The 27,500-nt window shown below is 51.2% G+C and overlaps 2 protein-coding genes across 6 annotated transcripts in view; one reads left to right on the forward strand and one right to left on the reverse strand.

Annotated features, from left to right (window-relative positions):
- The window catches only part of LOC126574570 (ion transport peptide-like), a 26,921-nt gene extending 4,883 nt beyond the window's left edge, over positions 1–22,038 (reverse strand). The window contains exon 1 of one of the 5 annotated variants that reach the window (XM_050234846.1): positions 15,208–17,038. The gene's annotated coding sequence lies outside the window, so the exon portion shown is untranslated. Of the gene's footprint in view, positions 1–8,003; positions 8,236–15,207; positions 17,039–18,902; positions 19,729–21,689 lie in introns of those variants that run through there. The other 4 variants (XM_050234843.1, XM_050234845.1, XM_050234841.1 and 1 more) reach the window with 4 other exon arrangements.
- Positions 22,039–26,909: 4,871 nt separating this feature from the next.
- Positions 26,910–27,500, forward strand: part of LOC126575165 (uncharacterized) — a 1,978-nt gene continuing 1,387 nt past the window's right edge. The window contains exons 1-2 of the mRNA XM_050235725.1: positions 26,910–26,984; positions 27,038–27,500. The exon at positions 27,038–27,500 is cut by the window's right edge and continues 193 nt beyond it. Of these exons, the coding sequence (XP_050091682.1) occupies positions 26,979–26,984; positions 27,038–27,500 (469 nt within the window). The 5' untranslated portion in view covers positions 26,910–26,978. The remainder of the gene's footprint in view (positions 26,985–27,037) is intronic.

A 27,500-nucleotide genomic window follows, 5' to 3' on the forward strand; every position in this document is an offset into this window, starting at 1 on the left:
GCGTGGCCAGCCCGATGGACGGTGTCCGACGCACGGATCGTAGCTTATAAATAATGTCTCACGGATGGTGGACCAGGACCAGGTACGCGAACACATCTGAGGCAGGCGTTCAAAGGAAGCCGCCATGGGTCGCCATTTGGCCATCTCGCACTCGCTCGCGACTGTTCCGAGCGAGTCCCATAAACTCGAACACCACGGGCCAATGGGAAGCGAAAGATGCAAATGAGCATTTAAATAATAATAATAAAATTAACAAAATAACAACAACCGCAGCAGGAGCAACAACAAAAAAAAAAACCAAACCCAAACACTCAAGCACCGTTTCGCGGAAGGCAGTTTAAAGTCTCTGTGGCGTTGGTGGGATGAAGAGGGATGCTGTTGCTTGCTGAAACTGAACAGATGTCGGAGCCGTGGCCGTCCATCGTTTCGCTGTACCAGAGCTAAACACGCACCCATTGCCGGACGGCAACTTTTGCTAATAAGCCAATAAATCTCACCTGCCATAAGCTCATTATACACTTTGCAAGCATATTTCTAGCCTTTTACGAAGTAACTAACTCAGTTAGTGACCAAATTTCATGGCATATCAATTTTAAATTTATATATCCAAACAAGTTTGCTTGATCGTCCAAATGCATGATTTAAATTACGAATTTAAATATTAAAAAAAACACGTGCTAAAACGGGATGTAACGGGAGGAGGCACATGGCGGCCAAAAGAGAGGGTAACATGCTTGCCCACGCTGCATTTCCTTATCTTGCTGAACGCTGCCCACCGCCCGAAGCGTGCTTAATCACTCCTCGCTAACGATCCTCAATTCAGTCGCTCTCCCCTCGCCTGGCCACTCTCCTTTGGGGGTCGTATTTTATGAAGCCACCCGGTGGTTCATGGGAAACGATTATAAAATCGAAATTTAAATGTCACTCCACTCCAACGCGACACCGAAGATGGGAGCCGGACAATTTCACGAAGAACGCCGAGGGACAGCAAGCAAAAAAAATCGCAAAAATTAAGTTGGAACACAAAGATGGGTAGACACGTCGATTGGCGCCGAACTAAGATGCGCACCGGGGGTACACTTGATAGCACAGAGCCGTACATTCATGCCAACGTACCATTTGCTTTCACCAGAAGGATCACGTACTCATGGTTTGGCTCCGAAATTGGTGCCACACATGGTCCATTTCTTGATCTTATGTTCAGCTGTCTGGAGAAGCATAAGCCATCAACCCATTCAGGATCAGCTTCTTTTTTGATGATCGTCTCAAGAGCAAGTACCAGCTACTTCGCCATTGCCGCCAGTGGGCTCATTCATAAACACTTCCGAAACCGAAATGAACATCGTAGAACAGAGCGCCGCAACCGGTCTTAAGAGGAGCGCCTCTTAATCACTTAATCTCCTCCGACAACACCCGAAAACCTACGCAAACGTGATGCGAAATGGTGAGGGGCGTGGGGCGTGTAGAGCGCATACATTGATCGTTTGATCATCCGCCCGGTCGCCGACACCGGGGTGTGGTCGTGGGGACTCGTGCGACACACGCATCGTACGGCAATAAATAAACACGATCGGTCATTAATCACACCGTTCCTCGCACGAGGGGGTACCGTTACGCGTCCTGGGCGGCAACAAAAAACCACCCCCGGCAAAGACACTTCCGGGGCCCGCAAGCGGTGGTGGAACAGGCGGATCACCTCCCTTCTCCACTCCATGTGTTCAGTGTGTTTGATGTTGCGTGAGTGCGCGATCGTGCTCGTGTTCGCGCTCGCGCACGCCCTTGACAGACAAAGCTGGCTTTTCGGTAGGTTAGTGAACCAAACGCGTGCGAAAATACGCTGGACGCTCTATCGACAGCGCAATTTCGAGCTTCGTCAAGGTGCTTCCCTGTGTGAGCGGTGGAGCTGGTCCCTGATCTTCAAACTTGCGTTAACGCAAAGCATTGCGCAGCTCGATGAAGGATGCACAAAACACGATCATCGGTCTGCGCATTTCGCATTAACGCCGAGCTGTTGTTTGATTTGACAAACAAATCTTAGGCAGCAAGTCGGCTAAGGTGTTATGAATGAAGTAGCGCAGCGCAACAAACAATCGAACGACCGATGGAAGCAAGGGAGGTAGCCACCCAACCTGCCATCATTTGTTCGCGGAATGGGGTTCATGATCTTGATCGCCGGGAATCGCAATTTGTAATAGCCCCTCTCTCATGGATGCTACTATTTATAGTGACTCCGGGAGTGCTGTTGTTGCTGCCTTGTGTGATCGCAGCATCGCATCATCAGGTGGTCGCCACAGCACCAGCAGCACCAGCAGCAGCCTTCAGGTCGGTTCCGGGGCCGGGGCCGGATGAGAATTGACGTCAATTGGTGGGGAGATGATGATGACGACGAGGGAAAAGCAGTGTAATGTACGATCGATCGCACGATCGCATGCTAAGGTGTTGTTAGTCTCTCGAAATTCTCGGCCAGCCCTTCGTCTCCGGCTCCGTTGCTTAACAGCCGTACAAACACCAGGTGGTGACGCTGAGCAAAATGGGGTTCCCAGAACCACTAGACCATTTCCCACAGTTTGGTATTTCTTGGTCCCAAAAATTGCTTCTTTTTTTCCTTTCAGGGCCATGTTGGTTTGGCGGGCTTTATAACGATGGCGCTAACGATGAGTTGGATTCGCTCATCAACCACCAACCACTGGAGCCACCGGCGGCGTTAGACGTGTTCGTTCTGCGCATCAGCCTCTTTATGAAGCATGTCATGGCCCTTGATCCTTCCGATCTGGTTTTTACTATAAATAAACATCTGCTACTGTTACTGGCAGTGGTGGTGGTGCACGAAACATCAGACGATCGCTCCTGCGAAGTACGCATGCAGGCCTGCGGCTGCTGCGGCTGCTGCTGCAGCAAGGCAAGGTAATAAGCAAGAACTTGCAACCTTCAGTCGGATCGGTTTTGCAAAAACCCACCCAACACGCGAACCGCCCGAGCGCACACGGTCGCTCTTGTTCTCGAAAGGAAATACGGAATACCGGTTCCTCGCTGGCCATACTAAACAAAACACAAATCACTGCAGCAAACAGTGCCGTACGTAAGTGGGCGAAAGGGACAGAGGGAAGTGAGAAGCGTTCGCGAGAGAGAGCGAGCGAGAAAGTGGGGTGTCATTGCGGCATGCGCATGGCGGACCACTTGCGGCGTAGTGCATCGGGATGAGGGAGCGCTGCACCGCGGTGGACCCAGGCGGTGAGCACCAGCGGTGGGCAGAAAATGCGTTTTCTCCGTGCAACATAACCATTGGCCGGGGCCCTGGCCGATACACACAGAGCTCAAGGTTGATCGAACCGATCGAGAACAGATATCTCGAGCTCGGGTGCGGGCTCGATCGGTTCGCAGAATTCAAACAACCGGCCCGTTACCGGTGACCGCGGAGCAAGGACGGAAAATCTCACTTTCTCGGCTCCAGTAAGAGTATACAAGCCATTAAGAGGAGGCGGCGGCAATTAACGTTGAGTCCCACTCACAAAGATACACGATTCGCCATCAAGAACATCGCCTTGCAGTCTCAGCAGCCTCTTGGCTAAAGTTCTATCTATTGCACCTTCATCTTTATACCTTCCTGTGCGCACTCCTTCTTTACTTGCCCTCCTGCTATGGCTCGGAGCTATTTTTAACTCGCCGGAACTGAGTTCTAGAAGCCGCTGGAAGGCATTGCAGGTGTTGTGCGTAGGCAGATGCAGCTAGAAGCAGTAACAGAACGGTTACCATGCCTTGGGGAAACAGATCTTCTAGGGTATGGAGATAGCGATAAGCGATAGGAAAGATACACTCGCTTGACACTCTGCTTCCATCCTTATCTAATGCTCTTCTACGCCTCGACGCCAAGTGTGGTCGTTAAGACAAATGAATTCGCTCGAAGATGAGAATCACCAAGGGGTGCTGCTCCAGGACCGTCGCCAGCACGGACGCCTAATACCTTTGACAATTAAGCCGTAAAGAGTGTCAACAGCAAAGTGGCTGTTATCACACTCCAACACCACAAATGGACCACCAAAGCAACTAAGGCCTAACAGTAGGGGCAGAGTTCAAGCAGCGAATCCAGCACTCCCCAGAAGCCATGCTCCTATCGTTTCGCTTCGTATCGCTTCGTTTCGTTTTCTTTTATGTAATTGGAAACCAATTATTTTGCTATAAAATTGATCGAACGACAACCAGCGGGGGGTGGTGTCGCGTGAGAGAGCTCATGCGGTGCTGGAATCCGCGGGTATCACCCTCACAACGGATCGTCCCCGTAACCTAGCTCCTCGCTTAGCTTTTTTTTGGAGTAATGCTTAGTGGTTGGATTTATTTTTAGCAAAGACCACCCCGTTCTCCCTCTGCCCGTCCAACATGGCCCTTATCTTCGGCTAAAACATGCGCTCATGCTAGACGCTGCAACTCTACACCTTGGACCTTGGATTGGTGTCGCGGCGAGTGACAAAGCAAGACAACCGGAGCCAGCGGAGCCAGCAGAGGAGGACCCAGCGCAGTCGTTTGCAGCAGCGGTGACACTGCGACACTGCAATATGCGTTTCGCCGCCTCAAATTGATGCTTCAGCTTTAACTATATTGATTGATTCCGCGAGCCACACGCCAGTGGCTTGACGTCGTCGCGTCACCTGATTGTTAGGAAAGCAGAAGAGTAAGAATGAAATGAAAAAAAAACCGCCGATCGATGCCGATACGCTTTGTCGATAGAAAGCCGGCAGAATCGAAGCCAATTGAAGTCGATTAGAACATCAATACCGCACGCGACTCGATCGGCACGAGATAAAAGACCGGCGGAACAGCAATCTGTGGCGTTGTCCTGACACTCTCCTTCCCGGGGAGCGATGTTGTCGTCCGTTTCTAAATCGGAATGCGTCTCCTACTGGCCCCACAGAGCGAGCGATAGAAATAGACTCGATCGAAGATTGTGATTTATGGAAGTTGATGGCGATTCGATGGCCCCTCCCGCTCCTCCTCCTTTTACCGAGAATGTCAACCAAGTGTCATCATCGTCGCGAGGAATTAAATGAAGCGAAAGAGTTCAACAGACACAGACCGACAGAGAGAGAGAGAGAGAGCGAGAGAAGTGTGAGAGCGATAGCAGCATACATTCCATGGCGTAGCAATCGTTTTGACCGATATACCCCTGTATTGCCAGCCAGCTCTTGATCATCTCACTATGATGTCACCAATTAGTGATAGTGTATAGCATTGACAGAGCGCTGCTCTCATTTGTCACTTGCGGTTGCAGCGGATGGAACACTCCCGGGACAGTGACACGACAGTATGCACAATTCAATCAATCGCGGCTCCAAAAAACCGGAGGAGAACAATCTCACCGAAATATGATCCATTTAATAAGCAAAGAGGAAAGGGGCCCTAAAGAAGCCGACATTCCGAAACCGCAAACTCGTGTGGGTTTGAGCACATGATCTTGGAGCGTGGTATAGCAGCAGCAGCAACAGCAACAGCAGTCCTGCTGTCAACCTCCTGTCAGCAATACCAAACCTGATCACCGAACGGAGAGAGACCCCGGGGATGGATTCTCACGGTCCATCAACACCTGCCAATCACCGATTGATTGACTGACTGACTGTCTGCCACAAGGCAGAAGCACCGGATCGATACACTTCCTCCCGTGCTCTGGCGGTGCGATGCGTGCCAGACGACTGTCGGGCGGGGGGTGACCGCGGTTCGAGAACCGGCGATGGCCGATCGTCGTCGCCTCCATCAACCTATTAATAGCCCTCATTTGTTTACACTCTGCCCCTTCTATCACTGGGCGGCCATAAATAGCCGACCAACAACAGGCTATTCTAATAATGTCTTTACGACCTGTCTAACACCGATCGGGCGCGATCGGTCAGGTGAGAGCTCCCAGGCAGGCAATGCGAACGAAGATGATCACGCCTCTCTCTCACTCTCTCTGTCACGGGAGGTAATAATAGAAACGATACCGGAACACCGTCGAAAGGGGGAGGGGGGGGGGGGGTACAATTGATAAACCATCAATCAATATCAGGCTCTCACTGCCTGTGTGCCACCGGATACTAAACAGCTTGGCTGTGGTGGAGTGCTATTGACTTAAGCAATTAATTACTGATTAGCCTCGCGACTCGCGACACGCCAGCACGTGCGATTGTTCATGGTCTAATCATTCTACGCTGTACGCCCATCTCGTGGTATGTGTCGTCATCGGCCAGCGAAACCTCATTCATTGTGCTTTACTTGTCGTCTTGTGCAAAATATTGACTCGTTGGCCCTGATGGAGAGTGCTTTAGTGCTTACTTCCCGCCCCTCATTCACTCGGCACGCCCTCCCTTTGCTTAATGCGGAGTTCGCAGGAGCAGGAATTTGTTTATAGCGTTTCGGTAAATACTTGGCCATCGCGTTTGTTTATGGAGTGATCAGGCAAACGATCGCGCGCGCGCGCGCCCGCGCGTTCAAGTGCTTCCGTTCAATTGGATGCCAAGGAGCGGGGATCCTTGAAGGGGATCTGGGTGGGGGACTGGGACGAAGCAATGTAATCTGCTCTGGTTCTCACTCACTTTGTGGTTGGCTGGTGTGTGGTGGAACGAATGGAATTCCATCGGAATTAGAAGCACACTACGTAATAAGATCCCGAGGCCTGCGAATGATTTATGCCGCCCTCATCGTCGCCTCCGATCTTTTTTTTAATGACACAACCCATTAGTAGAGCTGAGGATCGGGATCGGGATCGGAAGGCTGATTAACTGCAACCGCTAATCGTTATTAGTTGTTTTGATCGTTAAACGGTCACGGTTGGATGATAATAAAACGATTAGCGAGTTATTCATCGAGATAAGAGGGCCGTCTGGCATAGAACAGCCGCGGTTGATGACGCGATTTTGTAAATTTTGCCTTCCATCCGTTCGATCCGTTCCGATCGTGCAGCGGAAAGCTACCTGGTTGGAATAATTCATTCGCTACCAGTGCCCTGAGTCATCCGGATCGTGGGTGATCCAGAAAAAATCCAGCAATCCGATCACGCACTGCATCGCGTGTAGGTGGAAGGGCACGGAAAGTCCCTCCTTCCGTCACCGGTCACGCGCGCACATGGCCACCGTCCGTCATGCCGAAACCGGATTTGTAACGATCTCGCGACCGGTGCGCGGCGACGACCGCAATTGCGATCATGAAAGGGAAGGCGGGCATCAGGCGGCCGCCCGCTGCACCAACTAGCAACCGATCGCGACAGACAGTATGGTACCACCAGCAACGCAGTCCGGCTTGCTGGCTGGCTGGCTGGTTGGCAGGCAACATGAAACCGAAATACACCGAACTACAATGTCCTTTGCTTCGTGGACGTGGTACCACCACGCGCCCTAAGCCCCAATCGTAACAAGGGAGGGGAGGAAGGGATGGAGGGACTTGTGTTTGGTTTAGCCCTGTGGCCAGGGGGTTGTGTACCGGCCGGCTGGCCGGTCGCGGCCAAACAAATATGTAAATACAGATGTAGCTGCTCTCCTGCGTTGGAATGCTCTTTTCCAATGCAAGGCACATAACCACAACCACACAAGCGACAAGACATCGAAATCGTTCGTTTGATCGCCTGGCCCCTGGCCTGTACGGGCAGGTACACATACACGCGTACACCCCCGGCGGGGGGACACCAAGACGCAACCACGCCGATCAGTTGCCCGAGAACGGCACCGCACTGTCTCCTCGGATCGCGGGCGTGCGCGCGCTGCTGCTGCTGTTGGACGTTGGCCATCAGAGAGATTTATTTTGCCGCCCGCCACCACACACGACAGCTACGCTCATTTCATCAGCATTCCGTCCGTGCGTTATCGCGGATCGCGTTCGCTTTTTTCCCTTTTTGCGCTTCGCAAAGTCGCCCGTTTGAATCGGCGCGGCACGACTCTGCAAGAGCGCATCCTCCCGCGACACCCTCGACGAGTGTCACCGAATGCACCTGTAGCAATCAGCATCGATCTGCAATTGATCACGGGACGGTGAGGTTCACTTACTCTGAGCTGAGGGATCAGGATCGGCGACCCTGGCTTCAAGAGAATGAGCTGAGAGTTGATCGCGCGATGCACACTCGGCACTGCTATCACTACTTTCGGTCGTTTAAATCGGTTTTATCGGTATCGGAACTTGTCGTAGAGATCGTTGTAGTTAAACCAGACACACGTTCACACACAGAGAGAGAACCTACAAGGTGCTGCGCGCTGCCAGTGTTTGTCGCGTTGCGTTCGATTGCCCGTCCCGGACAGTACTAACCGTTCGGTCCGATTAGTCGATGATCTTAATACCGATCGCCGATGCCGCGCCTTGTTCCGGCGAACCAGCACCCCTTCTCCCATCATGTGGTGTGCGCGTGTGCTCGCTCGCAAAGGTGTATGGGTGCGTTGATGGCGCAACACCGCACGATCTCGGCTCTGTTGCCTAGTGTTCCACCGATGCTATCGATACGGCACCAAAGCCGATTGTTCGGTAGACATTTTGACGCCCAGTGCCCAGGCTTGGCGCGTAACCGTGGTTCCCACAGTCCAGCGGGGAGGAATCCATTCATTCTTACTCATCACGCGATCACGCTGAATGGCGTCCCGTCATCAGTACGCAGTACGTCATTGTGGAACATCACGTGCCCATCATATTTCGCTGTAATCAACATTCCGCCGCTGCCCAATTCTGACACACTTCTCGGTGCAAAACATGCCACGAGATTCTTTCTAATAAACAATCTCCCCACGCTCTCTCGCTCTCTCCTGCTAGCTAGCTAGGGCTGATGAGTAATTGTTTGCTGACCGATAAATTGTGCCAGCGGAGCGAACCGATCGGTAACGCATCCCCATATTGCGCGTTGCAGTTTTTGGAATGCACCCAGAATGAGATCAGATGCTCCAAAATAGTATCCTCTCCGTCCGGCCCCCTTCAGACCGGAACTAGCGGAATGCTAAACACGCAAGACGAAGACGGAGAACCAAGGATATGATTCTGAGAAAAATCTCCACTCAGGACGGTGATTCATGTCATTGAAAATGGTTTCATTGTTTAACGGAGAGCTACGACTCGTCTCCTTCTTCTCTTCCATGGATTTCTTGCGATTCCTGGAGCTATAAATAGCAGCCTTCTTCCAACAATACACAATTACGACAATGATACACCGCTTCTGCCAATCCGATGTTCCTTCGCGCGCCTCGGAGTTCCAGTTGACCGGATCATCTCGTACGCAGGCGGTGGTTTACACGGGCAGATCTCGTTCAGCCGACGGGGGGACCGCATCCATCAACCGCTTCCTCTCGGGATGTACACCACGGGGAATGGGGGGAAAACACGCGTCAACGCGAGTGGAACTAATCACGATGACGAAGAGCACGACATCGCGATTACACTCCTTCTCCTTCAGTGTCTTGAACTACACTCTGATGATGATGATGATGATGATGGCGATGATGGACTTTGGTGCAAGATAGTAATGGAAAAAAAAGCACACAGGGACAGCGGCAGTGGAAGCGGCGATCCTGTTGCCCCGTTTCGATCGTTGTCGGCGTAGCTCAGAAGCAAACGAACCGCTGGTGGTGGGGTTGACACGCACCTCCCAACACCTACCACCCCTCCTGCACCACAAAACCAGCTCCGAGAGGATAAATAAATCAATTATTTATAATTATATACCTTTTATCATTCGCTCGAGCGAGGCACCAACCACACTCTGGGCCTTTCCTTCTGTCAACGGCCATCGACGACCCGCTCGCTCTCCTCAAGGGTGCTTCATCTCAGGGGGCGTAGAACTCTACCACTGGTGAGTAGAGCTCTGTGCAACTACGGCAGCCAGCCACATACGCGCGTTCTGCAATGCGCACTACCAATCTATGTACGCACGCACTGCTGCTCTACGAGGTACAGCAGCAGCAGCAGCAGCAGCGGTTGATGGTGTCAACGACAGTTGAAACGCCGTGTGACACACCCCTTTCGAGAGAGCGGCATTTCATAACGTGACGTCGTCGTCGTCGTCGTCGTCAGCGACGCGCGATCGCCATTGCCAGTGAACGACGAGGCCGCTGCACACACAGGAATGCGTTCCACAAAGGCAGACCGCCAGCCCAGTGCCAGGCCAGTGTTGTGTTGTGCTCGATGGTCCGATGCTGCGCCAGTTGCGCTGTTGCGCATACTTGTCACCCGTCCGCTCTTCCATCCTCATCATCAGTCCAGGCCGGCCATACCGAGTGGAGTGGAATACTTAAGTACGTTTTCTTGGATGACGCCCGACGCCGGCCCGGTTGTGAGTGCATGTTGGGGCGCGGACTTTCCACGAAAATGGGCACGACGGACGGGAGGACAGCGCCGCTCTGGCTGGAAAGTACGAGCGCACCGGCATGCCATGCGGTGGGGAGGAGGTCTCCATTGTATTTAAATTTCGGACTCCGCGCTCCGAAAGGAATGCGGACAATTTAAATGTCAAAGTGTTGATTAAAGTGTGCGCACCGCACCGCAAAGACTGTATCGGCATCGGAGGGTACACCATCGATCCCCACCGCCTGCCAATCTCTTCTGGAGGTTGCAGATCTGCACTTGGTGGTCCTAGCAACCGGCGACCACGAACGTATCTTTCTCCCTGGCGTTGCGTGAAACAGCCTGCTACTTGCCCCGCCTCGGAGCGAAACAAGTGCAGAAGTGAATGCGCACAACGGCGACTACGATGCATTCGAAAGCGATAGAATTCTACGAGCTGCATGATTTGGTTAATATGTTGGGTCTGTGACACACTCAGACCGTGTGACTCAATTACACTTTGCTTGTTAGCAGCTCTTGATCATGATCGGAAATACCAACCACTGCAAAGGACACAGTGGGGCAGTGGGTTGCATAAATGGCGCGGGAAGAGAAGTCCTGGAGTTCCCATTCCACCTCTAGCAGCAGATCGTGTCTCTGCACGTGCCATCGGTGATTGCGTGAGACCAAACAGACCTTCTTCCATTCTAATCTCGCACCCACAGAGCCGCCAGAGGCTAGAGTTCATTGAGTGTGGGTTGGTAAAAACGACGTCACAAGGTGCGAGCGTGCGAGAAACGTGTCAACCGAGCTACGTCAGATAGTTTCCGCGACCGCGACGATAACCGCTACGTTAACTATCGCTACCAGCACGAGGACGGCAAGGAGAGCAGAGCAGAGAGGCGCAGCCTGCGAACAACCACGTCCAGCCCGGCGGAGGGGGGGTTGGTGTGTTGTTCCCGATAAGCCCGAATGGCGAAGAACGCGCGTTCTGTTCTCACACACGCCAGTGCCTTCGCGTGCTCGCTTAGTTTCACTTTCTCGAACCCAAAGTTTACCAACAACAACAAAATGCCGCCGTCGCCATCGCCACCACCGGGACACGTGTTTGGCGGGCGGTGTGGTGACCTTGCAGCAGCCATCGCGCTCCGACGCATCAAATTGGCGCCAATCCCAGCAGCCTGTTTCCTGTCGCCGTGCGGTAGCGATGGTGATGGCGACGGCGGTTCGGGAATCTTATGCTGGCGCCGGCCAGGAATTCGTTGGAATTTGACTGCGGGTTTCGTGCGGAGAAACATCAAACAACCAAACGCGAGTCGCGATGGCGTCGGAGACGATGTCGTTGTTGTCGTCGCCATTGGCTGTCCTCGATCTTCCTTCAAGTGACAAGTCGGTTTGGCACGGCACGCAGCATAAACTGCCTCAACCGCCAGTCAAGAGCCGGGTTTGCCTTGGTTGACGGGCTGTGCCAATATCAGGTCACATACCACAGGGCAAGGGGATGATGGTAGGCAGGCGACACTCTCCTGTGGTACATTCTTAGCCGGGGGTTCTTCTCCAGAAGCGAAAGCCGCCACGACGCGTCGCGACACACCAGAAACGCGCGCGGATTCGCGAGAAGCGCAGAAGCATAACGTTCCTGACAAGCCGCGGAAGCCGAGATACGCCCACGGTAGAGAGAAAAAAGGCAAAAACGCCGCTGGCCAAAAGATATTTTTGGTCCCACAATGCCCCGGCTGGCTATGGGCTTGTAGATCCTGCTGCCTTGTTGCCTTGTTGTGCGTCTCGCTAATTATTACTCGGCGATGCGCTGTAGTGCCGTACCATATCTGAGGGTACACGCGCGCGTGTCCGCGTCTGTCACTCAAGGCCTGTCACAGCACAGGCGCGCCCGAGTTCTTTTCTTGGTAGCCGACGGGAGGAACCAACTTGAGGACCTCTTAACTACTTCCATGGAATAGTCTGGCAGCGAGAGGCCCGATTAAACCCGTGTGCCAAGGGGCGAATTCTTTTGGTGTTTCGGTCCTTTTTTCGAGGGGCCCAAAAACAGTATCCAACGACGCAAAAACGAATATTCTCGATCGCACTGCAAGGATGGTGATAGAAAGCTGAGAAGGAATCTCGATCGGTTTTCAAGGATATTTACTTGCTTACTTATCTGTTTCAATAATCAACGAGCGATCTTGATTCATGCAACCCTTTGCGATCGATCGCCTTCATTAATCCATTCCTCAACTTCATCCATCGTCTGTGTCCATGATTTGTCCTTCAGTTTCACATTTTCTCCAGCAGCAAACTTCTGGCAGCACTCACCAAGCGCGCTGGGCTTTCAAATTCAAATTACCATATCAGTTGACATGCCTTCTGACTTCATTTGGACGCACTGATTGAGTCACCGAGCATGAAAAAAAACCCCTCCATTCGTCTCGATACCAGTGTCATTGGACACCCAGATATGATATGGGCCCCCCCTTGCGTGTGCAGCAGTAGCAACCTGTTAAAACCGAAACCCCGCAAACCAGCGACCAGCGACCAGCGACTGCTTACGAGGCATCGTCGTCACGATGCGCCTCTACAACGACGACCACGACGACGACGACGGTAGACTTGACGGCGTGCAACGCGGCCACGATCTACAGCAACCCTCGCGAGGAGTCGCCAAGAAGTCTAACACCAACTGATGGAGACTCTAGACACGGCCGGATCGCTGGCCGGTAGCTGGTCTGACTGGTGATCAAGCCGGTTACCAGCCCCTTAGGGCCCCCGGGGGATGTGCGAGTGTGTCTGTGTTCTGCCTCATTGGCAGCAACGGCGGTTGAGCCACGGTCCACGATTATCACTTCAGTCGATCTGGCCTTTGGTGTGGAATCGCCGACGGAAGATGAACGGCGAGGTGCGGTGCGGTGCGGTTGCGGTGCGGTGCGGTGAAGCTAATCGTTTAGCATCCTCTCCAACCTACATCCCTCGCCTGCAGCTTACATCGCCGGAATCGGGTGCCGAGCTGCAACTAATCGTTCTCGACAGATCGCTCGCCACGACGATCCGTTGCCTGTTCTTTGCCACTTCGCCGCTTTGGCCGAAGGCCCGGTGGGCTGGTGGGTTGGCGGGTAATTGAAACAGCATGTAAACGCCGTTGTGCGCTCAAGGAAACTGGATCCTAGCGGTTCCAAGGTGTATGACGTAAGCGCGCGTAAGTTGCGCGAATTTGAAGCCCTCGCCGCGCCGTCGTCGTAGCCGCGAGTTGCTACTTTGGCATCCCTTCTACTGCTTATGATGCTGGCAGCATCGTGGTTGGTTGTTCCCAAACGAGGTTAACCATTTTAGCGCCCGATAAGTTCAGCTAATGGTCGCCAAAGGACAGCAGACGTGCCCCTCTTTTCTTGCGCAGTGGAAATCGAAGCAAAAACACACGACGACATCGAGTGTGGCCAGCAGCAGCAGCAGTAGCAGCAGCAGAAGTAGCAACAGACACATTCTGACCTTCCGAAAAAAAAATAGAAGAAGACGAAGAAAACGCTCTCGCTAATGATCGCCAACGTCACCACTACCAAAAAGAGGGGGGCCTTGCAGCATATGCCGTGATCGTATGCTTCCGAAAACCGGTATAATCGGATCACTCAGCCTTAGCTGCCGGTGTGTTTGTGTCTGTTCAAATTGTCACATTGATACCCCGTTCTCTCCCTCTCCCGTTGGCGCGTTATCGTAAGCATCGCGGCCGCAGCAGCCAGAGACGACGACACATGCTGCTGCTGCTGCTGATGATGATGATCGCTGACGATCTGGTCTGGTCAGCAGCAGCAGCAGCAACAGCAGCCACAGCCGTCCGTCCTATCGGCTCAACGATCGTCGGCATGCGCGAACCGCATCGTCTTGAAGTGCAGCGTGTGCAGCACAGACCAGACCAGACCAGACGAGACCAGAGCAGGCTGTGAGGCTGGCCCTGTGTGCACCGCGGATTTGATGAAAGTGGGCTCAGGGTGTTACGTCAGATCGACACGATTCGAGCGACACCCTCAGCGACCGCGGCCACTACGATGCTCATTCAACTGGCGCAGCATGCAGTCGATGATGCCGAGGACCCGCGGTATGGTGCGCGTTTGCTGACCCGGTCGATGGGTGGCAGTGGCGCGTGAACTGGCTGCATTGCTGGCAGACTAATCGCGAGCAAATCGAGAGAGGACTTACTCACTACTTGTGTTGCTGGTGGTGATCGCAGTGTGTATGCAAAAGTAAAAGTTAAATTCACACATTCACACGAGCGCAGTGCAGTGTCACATGCACGCATCCGCTTGTTGTCGGTGGCCGCAAAAGAAGGAAGCACCATACACCCCCCTTCCCACCCCGTTCATATGCTTCATTCAGGCCGACAGACATGCTACCGACCGCGAGGTTCAGTCCGTCGTTGCAAAGCGGGGAATCCCTACGATCACCGGCGGTAATTAAAGATCACTCACTAGCGGTGGGTGGGGTGGGCGTATGTGTATGTGTGTCTGTATGTGGTGGTATACGGAAATAAACGCGCCACCTTTCGTCTAATAACTGTCATCGCAAACCGGCGTCGGTGATCGCGACCACAGAGGACAGACGCGGGGGAGAGGGTGGTTAGGCGACGACGGCGACGTACGGTCAATGATTCGCGACCGTCGTCACACATGATCGTACAGCGGTACACAGCGTGATCCCATTCCCGCACTCCCGCACTTCAATCGGCAAGAGCGTACGAGGGGATCGGAAGAAGCGGAAATGCGCTGCGCTGTAAATCTCGTGAATCTCGTCTCTGCGATTCACGAAACCATTCCGACTTCTAAAGAGTGTGGCCATTTTAAGAAGAAAAAAATATGACCCCCTGGTTCCTATAAAAATCGCTTAACTTTTAAAAGAACGTCAAAATATAAAAAAAGATGATGAAATCGTTGGCCGCACACGCGGTCGCTCGGTCACAGCCTCCTTTACCTTTCTCTTTTTGTTTTTTGTTGTTGTGTTGCAGAATTATCACGTGGTTCTCACACCAACATGTATGAGAGCAAACTCCGGTGTTTCCACGGCGATGACGTAGGCAGGCTGCGCTCCTTCCCTTGGAACGTGGTGACCGGATCGGTTTGGCGGTTCCGGAACGGACGATTGTTTGTCAAACGGCTTTTGCACGGGAACGCACGCACAGATGCAATATGCAGCAGAAGCACAACACGGATCCGAATGGACACTAGCACTGGAGGGACTCTCTATTTTGCAACTTCCTTGCAAATTTCTGTGGCCACAACAACGTCAAACACCGAAACCACGCGCGGATGCTGCTCTCGTATGGTGATGGTGGCGGCGGCGGCGGCACTCTCGACCGGCCACAAGTCTCAGCAGTCTGCCAGTGGCCTCTTTGGAACGTGGTCGTTAACGGTTTGTTATGGGAGCAATATTTAACTCTGCTCTGCCTTCTTCTCCTGCTGCCTGTCTGCCTGCTATCAGCGATGAATGGCTCTACTGAGTGTAAACAGAGAACCAGTTTGCAGCACGCACTCCGTACGGGTGGGGGAGCTGGATCGCGGATCGCAGAGCAGGATCAATGCAGCCACGGGATGCGGGACGGAACACGGGCGCCACGGGCCAGAGTCAGACGCGTTCGCGCGCGCGCGCGCGATTTTTGCACTTTGTAGAAGGTTAGAGACGGAGGACGCAAACACGCGGTCAGTCCGTTCGATTCCCTCTTTTCCGTTCCGTTCCTTGCGCGTTCGTCCGGGTGTTGCGATATTTATTTACTCTTCGTCTGGGCCGTACGAGTTGCGAGGACAAACGGAAGCGCGTGTTCCCGGGTGGTTGAAATGGAAAACTCACAACAAAAAAAAAAGCACACACCAAAACGACGACAATCGAGACGCAATTCCTCGATATCGCTCAAAGTGGGGTAGGTATCTGAGGTGCTACGGTTGATGCTACTGATGCTTTGCCGCCGGCAAAAACCACAACAAAAAAAAAACACGATCCCGATCCACTGAATGCTTCCTGTCTCTTTCCGTTCGTCGCTCGTTCGCACCAGCAAGATCCCTTTTGCGTTCTCTTTCTCGCGCGCGTACAGGGATTCCTCCTTCTGCGGGGGAATGATGATCTCTGCCTTTGCAATCGCTTGGCGTGAGGATCGGCAACCTGCTGCCTGACTGCCTGCCTGAGGGCAAGATCGCGCGATCTGATGGGTGAGATGACAACGGCACACGCTGCCGCTGCTGCTGCTGCTGCTGCTGATGCTGTTGCTCACCACTTTGCGTTTTGTTGAACTGTTTTGGTTTCGGTTTGTTTGCACTAGGGACGACACACGAGGTGGTGCGTGGCTACACTCTGTACCCTGCGTAGATGCACTCGAGAGACAACACGAACAACACGAACTGCTCTGCTCTGCTCTGCTCTATCTATGTTGGCTTTCGCGGCCGCGGTTCCTGCTTTGAACATCAGCTTCTGCTGTGCTTGAACTCTGTTTCGAAAATGCCGAGGACCGATGCTGGCCCGAGAGAAGATACCTCGGCATCGGCCGCGTCGTCGTCGTCGTCGTCTTCGTCGTCGTCGTGGTTCTCGCACGCACTCTCGCTCTCTCGCTCGCTGTACGACGATCAACTCAGCTCGGTGACTCTCCTGTCGTTTGCTACCCACACTGGTCCGGGTGCATTTCTGGCGCTGCGAAGGGTTGTTCGGGCCGCTGCTGCAACTGCATCGTGACCAAGTGTGCACCCGTACAATTATCCGGCCAATAGGCTCGAGCTCGAGCTGGTTGTCACCGGATTAGGATGGTTTCGGAGAACGGATTGCTGCACATCGTTACAAATCGATCGATGCTGAAGAGATGCGAAGCCAGTGCTACACCAGGACATCACTGATATCGCTATGTTCGTACCCAATGTCTGCTACTGCGATCACGTATCGCGAACTGCACTGACGGATTGGTGAGCCACGGTGAGAGCAAACTGATGGACCACCAGCAGCCAGCCACGCAGTGACAGTTTGATCCGCGCACGCACACGTGCAGCAAACGGCGTACGACACCTGCGAAACGACCACAACATCAACCCTCCCAAGCCCGCAGGCCAACAGAAAAGGGGAAATGTGCATTTCTCTCTGCTTTCTATTCTCTTGCCGATCGGCCTGCTGAGATGGGCACCACTACAGAGAAACGGGCGAGAAATGCATCGACACGGTGCATCACAGCATGCGAAAGCGATGTGATCCGCGCCCCTGATCGACAGAGTAACCCAATGCGCCGCCAACAAAAGGCGCGCCACCCAATGCCATGAGTAACCACCATTGGGCCGCGCTCCGTTGGGATTGACGAGCGCGGAAAATTTCCTCCCACAGGATGCCGGAAGTGACGCCAAGCTGTGCGGTGTTGCAATGCATGCATTGACATACTTTTTGCGTAATTTATGCGCTGGAGTTGTCCATGAGAGCGAATGTCCGTGAATCATCAACCGTTCGTCAGCCGTTCGTGTGTTTGGTGTTTTTCCGCCTAGCGCCAGGCATCGATTCGCACTTTCCAAGAGAGTCTGGTGCTGGCGCTGGCGCTGGGCCAGGACCGGGCCTCACGTAATGCCGCTCGATTATTCCATCATCCGAGATCGAGTTTACTGAGCGGCCTTCTCCCATGGTCGTGCGTTCCGTCGACCGCAGGTGCGCCAGAACAATCTAGCTACCGTTTAGACACACAAACACCGTACACACTCACTCTAATTAATGATAATGATCAATTTGAACTCTTGTTGCAGTCTGATGCAATTAGCAACGGCAATGTACCCGCAGCGCACCAGCCAGCAGCAATCACTAGCCGTGATACTATCGCTTGTTGCTGAGGGATTTCCCCTTTTACGAGCGTTATGCGCAAGATAGCTGGCAGTACTTGAGCCTTAATCGTGCGACTGTTTCGGTGGGCCAGCGCAATCCGGCTCAGGGAAGTGTACAATCACCTTGCTAGGAGAAGGTGAGAAGGGGCTAGTTCTAGTACAGTGACGATCTACTTTTTTGTAAAAAAAAAACTTCCATTCAGTTGGCAAGTACACTCGGTTATCCCAAAGGAATTAATCCAAATAGAGAATAACATGCTGAGTCACTAAACGGTTAGGTGTAATGCGATACCCAGGATCGAGTTAATCATCACCATATTGCAATTAGACTGCAACAGTCGTGGGAGTCAAACAACTGAAAATTATCGTAAATCATTCGCGTGACGTCTTGAAGGGAGAATCCGCTAGAAATATTTCGTTCTACGAATCGATTAGAAGCTGAGCAGCAAAAGATGAACAGATTTGAATACCGCTACATCCATCAGACGATAACGATTTTTACTATTTTTTATCTACTGCTCTAAACTTGGTGCACGCTTCAAGAAGAGCGGCATGCGGACAACGCACGTGCCGCGAATAGGGCCCTCAGTACGCCATCCAAACAAAATGGTTATCTTTGCCTAATTTGAAGCCTACGTCAGCTACAAATCGTCCTTGGAAGTGAATCCACGTGCCAGATTGGTGACGTAAATTAGAAAAAAAATGTATCCAAGTAGGACACCTCCGTTGCCACACGTGTCGTATACTCCGCGACATGATGACAACAGGAAAGGCTTTTCGATGAAATTCTAAATTCTAAAACATAGAAACTTCGCTTTATGCTGTGATACTTACTTTTAAATAGTTTATAGCAGCAGTCTGTTTTCTCTATTGTGCTTGTGGGCAACAGTTCGTAGGCAATGCCACTGTTGCTAGAAGGATGCTACTCCCCAAAAACTCCAGCCTTCCACACCGGTCCCCTTTCTGTTTTCGTTTCGGTTCTCGATTCGGTGTGATTGACGCGATACCGTGTGACAACGGATAAGATCACATATCACCCGCTTTAACCACCAATACACATTTCCAGAAATCTCGACTGCACAACAAACGCAGACCAACACGACCGCGAGTGGCGGAAATGGATGTAATTCACCGTGACAAACACTTACTCGAACGGAGCCGCCATCGAAGCTGAGCTCCGTATCACCGCGATTCTCGCGTCTCTGTTGCAAGTTCCGGCACCACTCGATGGTATCCGAGGGCACAGTAGACCACGCTAAACTTTTTCCTCACCGGAAGGTAGCCCGTTGTGCTCGGACTGGGATCGAACAACAATTTACGGCCAATCTGCACCCTTCCCGTGCATTCCATCACCGAGAACGGGGGCAAAAGGGCTGCTGGTAGATAGCAGCGTACCTCACGAGCTGGAACGTTTGACCTTCTCGTCCTGGTCGTTCTGGTGGTGATCGTCGATCGAGAATTATGTTTTACAGAACGCATTTTCTTCTCGGCCACCTAGCGCCATTTCCCTCGACGACCGGATGCGAGCTTCCATACTTTCACTACACGATCACAACCACCAACTCGCTCGCTCGCTAGCGCACTTTAGCACGTAGCAGCTCACGATGTGCTCGTAGGTCGGATGATCCCTGTTTCGTTCGCCTGTCCACTTTTGGGACACTTTCGCAAGCTGCTCCTACCGTTACCGACGTCTCTCTAATCGGCCTGCGCTAATTAGCCCCAACGGACACAAGGCCTAGCGACACCAACCAGATTTATCGCGACTAGCGCCACGGATTGTTGTCCCATCAAACAGCAAGAAGGTGTGTCGCGGAGGTGACTTTGAATTTCAAATCCACAACTTCCAACCTTTCAAAACTGGGAATCTTTAAATTTTTTGAAAATGGGAAACACAGGTCACACAAAACTCACGTAGCACACGCCCAATGGTCTAGAACAGGTTCCGTACTGGCCGACATCCGAGTAAATGGCTTATTTTGGACAGAACAGACCGACCGTCTGCATAAGCGAACCATCCGTTCTAACGTGCTAATGGATCTGATCACAAACACAGTGACAGAACGCGCTTCATTGGGTAATTGAATTAAGTGCGCTGCTGTGTAGCGAAACAGTGCGACCCAAATGTCGTGCTGCACAATGGTTGCGGTGGCTCCTTTCGAATTGGTTCTCTTCCAAGTCGCTACGCATGGAAGCATCGAAAGGCAATCATTTTTTAAAGCAGGTTTCATAGATGAGATCCTTACGGAAATTAGAACAATAGCAGCATAACCAGCAGGAAACCGGCGTCCAAGGTTCATGCGTTGGCTATGTGCGATAGTAAACCTTACGTAAAACACCACTCCATTGGGCCACAGCGAACCCTTACCCTCACATCGCCGGTCTAGATAATGGCAATGAATAAAAAGATAGGGAGACAGTCCTTTGTCGCCAATCGGTCTTACCGTCTAACTGTCTAAGATTTATCACCCGCCTCAATAACGCTTCAATAATCCATTCGAATTACGTTACAATCGGTTACAGGGATACGGCGGTCGGAATAGCCGTCAACCACCCATCACTCATCGACCAGAACACAAGCCCTATCATCGAACGCGCTGAGAAGGGTTGAGTACGCGTCCATCACCCCTCCCGGCATTCCAGTGCGTCGCACCCGCACAATGACACATACAATTGGCAACAGGTTCCTTGAGCACGCGGATACGGATAAGGCGCCAAGAAATGGGTGGTGCACAATGGCCGGCTGCAACCGGTGAAGCTGTCAGCGGCAACAAGCGATTTTCTTCGTCACTCGGGGACTTGTCTTATCTGGGAGACAAGTGAAAAATTTCCATTACAATAATTACCATTCAATTGCCGCTACCGGATGGGGAAACTGCGGCGCGAACCTTGCGCCTCCTTCACGGACGAGGATTGCGTGACATTGACGTGTTTCGTATCGGAATAATCACATCAGTTTGCGGGTAACCGATCACTCGATTGCTTGAAGCTTCCGTTGATGTGTTTTCAATGGTTTTGAGAGCGCTTAAACTTAGTTTGCTTGAGCAGAAGAAGCTAAGCTTGCCATTTCGTAAAGGAATAAAAAGACACGTAGATGATCATAATTTGGAGAATATTTTTCAAATCACCTCTAGCTAGAATCAGTCCTGCTGCAATGCATAAAACATTTACTCTTAGATTTCAAATATTTCGTGCACACGTGTGGTGAGTATGATTTTAGATGGACAGACTAATGGTACGTTTTCCGATCAACGAGGTAAAGACAGATAGACATGCCTCATGGATGGATAAGAGTGATTATATAGCAAACTTTAAACCTGCATCCGTTGTCAGGCTGATGTCGTATTCGCGATGTTTTCAAGGAAATCGAGCACATACACACACTCGTGCTTATGCTAATTAATCTTTTAATCATATGCTCGCGGGCCTCCTAAGCGTGTCATACGATCGTTGATAGGATCGAGTGAAACGAGCAGAACGGTTTGTGTTAAAGTTTCGCTCCACGAACGAGCATAAAGAAATCACCGTTTCCACACATGAGAACGCACACACAAAATCGCAAATCGGACATCACGTGATCGATCGCATTTCGAAATCACTCTCTTTCACCCCTGGTCGACTTACCTTGACGCCGTCGGTTCGAAATCGAAGATCGTTTCTAATCCTCACACTGGTGACTGATGACTCGATGGCCACGGGGAACGAGTTGTGTTTTGAAGAAATGCTGCACTTTTGCTAAGACAAGAAATGCTGCAATATTCTGCACGTTAACTGGCACTACGGTTCGATCGACCGGTGATTTCAGAAATGCGTCTTAACTGTTCGAACGAACGAACAGGAGACGAACCTTCGGGGGATGAAAGCTCACAGCGAATGGGCGATTGAGAAGCGATAACCGCTTGGTGAAAGATCACGGAGCAGCTAGCACGCGGCTTTTCGCAACAACACACTGTTACACGCTTAGGACCAAGGAGTGACTTGCGACGGCGATTATATAGGACCCCATTATATAGGGGGCCATTTATATAGGCGAGGATAACGGCGTGCGCGCGCGCATCCCTCAATTCCCTCCAGCATCGCCCAGCATCCCCCACTTGATCGGAAAGTCCTACAACACCGAGAGCGGGAGAGAGAGCAAAACCCAGACAAAGTGATAGCCAGATAGCTTGTGGCGGAGCAATAGAGAGCAAGCGAAAGAAGGAGATAGAAAAAGATAGATAGAGCGAGAGAATGAAAGAGAGAGGGAGAGAGAAAGTGCCAAGTGAGGAAAAGATGCTGAACCAGCGACCGAGCCGAGCATCGGAAGGCTCATCGAAGGAGTTGGGGATGAGTTTGAATCGAGAATCAAATGGTTGGAGAACTTGGTGGCATTATCAGAATTTTTACCAATATTTACGCTCTCATACGTGCTAAAGGTAGTACAAACTATGTAAATTTATAGAAAACGCTAACGAGTTAAGCTGAAACACGACACGAAAGATGTTTGAACACTCGTTAAGTTTTATTGTCGAAAACGTGTGACCAGAATGGTTCAGGGGATCTATTTTTACAGTAGATTTACCTACACTAAAGCAACAAAGTATCCGAAACTACTTAGAAAATACGCAATAATCATAAAACACATCGTAAAGGCTCGTCTAAGCTAGTGTCGGCTCATTCTACTTTCATTAAAAAAAAAAAGAAAAATGATTCAAACCAACACTTTTATCTATTTTCAGGACACAACGGTCCTTCGTTCCGATTTGTTGATTAGCTCGGAATCATAGGGTTAAGCGTGTCACACGTCACATTTCAAAAAGTGTCCCACTGCTACGAGGAAACGAGGTCTGCATGCGCTTCCATTCATCCGTATGTTTATCAGGTCGGGTACCCCCGCCTCACAACAGCAGGCGTTCGCATCATTATCCACTATCAGCAATCGAATAGTACGAGTACGCAATTTAAGTTTAATTTTATACATTTGCCGCTTCATCTTGTCGGCAAACAACCGACCCTCTAGTTCCTGTCTACCGATTCCATCGAGCACGTGCATCCTTGGAGTGTGTGTCCTATGTAGGACTTTGCATGATTATCCCTGCTGGGGGTGAGGCGCACCGGGGAGAACAGCAATGATCATCCAGTGGTACTGTGTGCTGTGAAGCTGTATAACGCATGTCGCCAATTATGGTTTTATAACCTAGTAATTTTCTTCCGGGAATCAAGGACAGAAACACAAATACACATAGAGACATCGAATAAAAATAGGATCTTTTGCGTGTTGACAGAGGCTGTACAAATAAGATGTTCCCGTCTGCTGTTCGAGTGCAATACAGCAGATCATTGCTTTCCTCGCAGGAACCCAGGGCCGGGGCAGTGGACGCGTTTTGACTTCAAGGATACAATTTTATGGCCCCGATAGCCCGCTGGCTTTGAGCATTCCAATTAGTGTAGCCGGGGCTAGAGTGTCCGCCTGCTGACGTCAGATTGGCGACGACTCTCGCCCATCGGTAAGATTGTACTGTTACGTCTGGATAATTTAAATATAAAAAAAAACCTTCAACAAATTTAACAACGAGAAGCTCGGGTTGGTCGGAGAAAAGAGAAATATATACTGCTTCCCTCCGACTGCCCCTTTCACTGGCCCGGTTTTACACAACCCGGAGTCTCGGAAAGGTTGAGGCGCGGATCACGCAGTGGCACGATCGGTGCCACGAAGTCTGCGCTGTGTATTAAAGGAATTTTAATCACTCTTTTGGGTGACTGGCGTAACATACACGTTCACAAATGATCAAAAAGAGAAAAAAAAACAAAACTAACCAGATGAAAACCATCACTTTTATGACTCATAAAAAGCAATCAACGAGTGGAATCTTCCCAAAAGGCATCTTTGAAAACCATCGCCTGATCGGGAAGGGGGTTTGTAAGGGGGAGGAAGCTTATTTGTATCGGTTCAGTGCGGTGTCGCTGCACGAGATGAGGTCCCAGTTCGCACTCGTTTGATCATTAGTGGGAACACATTTTGGGACATCGGACAGAAGACTCCCGTTGCTGCCTGGTTGGTGAATCGGTGCAAAAAGCGCGATCGACAAGCAGCAAAATAGCGAGCACGAATGAGGCAGAAGAAGTGAAAGAGAGAGAGAGTGAGTGAGGTGAATGGGGTATCATTGATAAAACTAACCCACGATTCATTAACATTCGATTAGCATACAGATTTGACGTGCCGCTATTTATGGGCACGAGATTTCGATCGAGAAGGTCCGAATCTCCGAAGGTGCCAAGTTGTCTGCCCGGGCTCGGACGGATACTAAACGAAACCGGTCGCCGCCGGTTGTCTGGAGGGCTCACGTGGTAGTCACGCCGGCCGGTTACCTAAAACAAAGCCCCAAAGCCGTGTGACCCGGAGTAGCCAGCACCATCAACGTCCAACATCAGGTTCGATCGGACGCGCTCTCCCAACAAACCGAAGCGTCCGCGTCCTACCACCGTCCCGTTTTAGGATTTCTCGGACAACGTCGCAGAAGCAGCATCTTCGAATAAACGAGTTCACAGATCCTCGGGCCATAAATTGGTTTTTGGTCGAACGAGCCCTCGGGGCATCCCCGTTGTCAAAAGTCAGCTGTGCCTCCTGCTCCAAAGATGATTGGCAAAGGTGATCCATTATCGATTCGGGAATCGCAACGGGTAAACTATCATTTGACCAGGCCGCCGCAGGGTGTCTGAGGTGAGTCACTTTATGCCTGAAGCGGAGCAAAGCTGCAAACATTTATGTTAATACATCCCAAGCCACTATCACCGATGAGCTGCCAACAGGAAGAACACTGGTCGCTAAACTGGTAAAACAACAAATCATTAATCAAAAAACAATTTACCGGCGGCGGCAGCAGCGGCGGCCACGCAGCAGAACCGGTTCGGTTGGTTTTGCTGCTCCTCTTATTGAATGATGAGTAGAGCTTTTGCAAGGATCTGTCGGTCGGCATCTAGATTAACTCATTTGCATCCTTTGGAAGCGCTGCCGCCGTATCGGGCAGCACAATCGAGAATCGGCCAGAAGTCAGGCCGTTTCGGCGTTCTGGAAAGAAGCGGCTCTGGGAGCTTTCTGCAGGTGGGCAGGTGGGATGTACGATCGAAGATGAAAACATCATCATAAAAATTGGTTAACATAATGAATTAGGTTAGAATGGCGAACGATGGATATAAGCAGGTGCTGCTAGAATGAGTTTGAAAAAACCAAACCATTCTGCCTAGAACATTTTATTTATCATTTTGAAGCTGTTGGGGATCGAAAGAATGAACATTTCCACAAAGCATCTCTAATTCTTGATGATCTCATGAAACCGTATTGATTCGTGTTGAATTGAAATAAGTTGACAATAATTTGCACGATATCGAACAATAATTTGGTTAATATACCCACCGAAATTGCGCGATCTACAGCAGAGATCAAACAGTGCACGCCGCCAAACAGCAGTCATGCCATGGTAAAGTGATATTTATAGTCTTCCTCAATCAATTCGATCGTGCACGATCAGTTCCCGGCAAGGAGTCTGCGAGCGACGACGTAATCGAAGCTCCCACACGCATCAAGCTTATGGAGCATCTTAGGCTCGTCGAAAGGCCTGGGGGTCGCATGGGGGTTGCAGCATCCCATATGTCAATCGATTTGTAGGTAAACTGGTCAATACAACAACTGATCATCCACCATCGAGTGCCGCAATGCTACTGGGACCCCCCACGGTTTCAATCTGGCGGACGAAATTCATTGCCAATAGGCCTACCATCGCTGCCAGCTGCTACTTTTGCCGTTGGTGGTCGATGGACTGGTGTTTTTTGCTTGTAAACCGAGCCAGGAGATCGATGGGCCAGCTCAATCAAAGAACCGGCTTCCGTCACATCGCAACATCAACGTCGTCGTCGTCGTCGTTGGTTTTGGGAGCATCACATTGATGCCGCGATCGCTGCCACTTGCAAGCTGATTCTCCATTTTGCCTGCATTCTTGGTGGCGCATTATTCATGATTCCAACGCACCACCTCACGCTTCTTTTCCCTCCACAAGCCGCACGCGGTTTCATTGAACGTGGTGATGGCCCTGCGGTCAAACGCAGATGCGCCAAGCAGTCTGATCGTGCGGCGAGAACTTGTCATTTCTGGTAAAACGGGAGGCGGGATTGTTGGTGAGGTCAGCTCGCGGGTGCTGGACCGTTCATCTACCCGCGAGCAATTAATTTGCAAGTGGCGCAGGAACACCAACATACCCGCTCGGCACACGACACTCGAGATAGGAGCGCGTGGTTGCTGGCAGGCAGGGGAAAAAGGGAGCAAGTTAATGTGCCTGCGGCCACTTGCGGTGGTCGTTTTTATGGCCATCTCTACGCGCCTGGTAGTGTTACAAACAGATGCTTTAGATATTTGCATAAAGATGGCGATTGTTTCGGGTGCTAGAGATTGATTATTTTGCGTTAACAACGCGATGCGCGGTTCACATCAATTCTCCCTCATTCAAATCAAAACCCCACGCAATCTTTAGAACATACGAGAGTTGCTAGTAAAGGCGCATTAAACTCATAGTGCTAGTAGTCGCATATTCCTTTCGTTTGCCATTTTATGAGCCACGTCCTGTACAAACCCAAATAGATTATTCCGCGCGTGAATAAAATCTGTATCTCCTTTTATAATTCAAAAGTAGAGTTTGGATAAAGGATTGCATTGAAAAAAAAGTACTCTGAGTATGTTAATGAATACTAAAATTGTAAAAATACTAAAAGCACGTGTTCGACTTGCACAGCAACTGTTCGACCCGCCTAAAGGTGGCGGTCAAGGCGGTCGTCTACTGCCTTCCCCTCTAGGCGGCTAAAGGCGGCTAAAGGCGGCTATGAAAACAAAAACAAATCTGTTCGCCTACAGTTTTCCCAAAATTGTTTGCCGCTTCTCATGAAATGAAGGTATTTCGCTGCTATTTCTGTTGTTCAGTTACTTATTCTGTAATCTTTTTTAGATTCCCGGACTTCCTGGCCATGGAACCGTATTTTACACCTCGGGAGGACACAAAGCGTCGGCGGTTTTTCTGGGCGAAGAATTCGCCATCACCTCGGCGTTAATTTTTAGTGATAACGCGGATTATACGCAAACTATCGCCGACGCCGTGCACCACACTCCGCTGATAGAAATTAGCAAAACCGGAAAGCTGAAATGTCTGTACCAGCTAGACTTTCGGATTGTCCGGAAGAATGGCCACGAACTGCAGGAGAGGAAGGCCCGAGCATGCCATATCGTGCACTCGCGACGGGCGATGGCTTGTCTGGAGAATTTGCTGAACGGTTTGCAAGTTTGCCTCGATGGAGACACCAAACCGATGCAGGACTACAGTGCACTCTTCTACAGCTTTCTTATCCTCTCCTTGGGGACAAATCCTTCACGCGTGCCTCACTGGAACTCCGTGACCGCTCTTCTGCAACAGG

This window comes from Anopheles aquasalis, chromosome 3 (assembly GCF_943734665.1).
Source record: "Anopheles aquasalis chromosome 3, idAnoAquaMG_Q_19, whole genome shotgun sequence".
In the NCBI taxonomy this organism is placed as follows: domain Eukaryota; kingdom Metazoa; phylum Arthropoda; class Insecta; order Diptera; family Culicidae; genus Anopheles; species Anopheles aquasalis.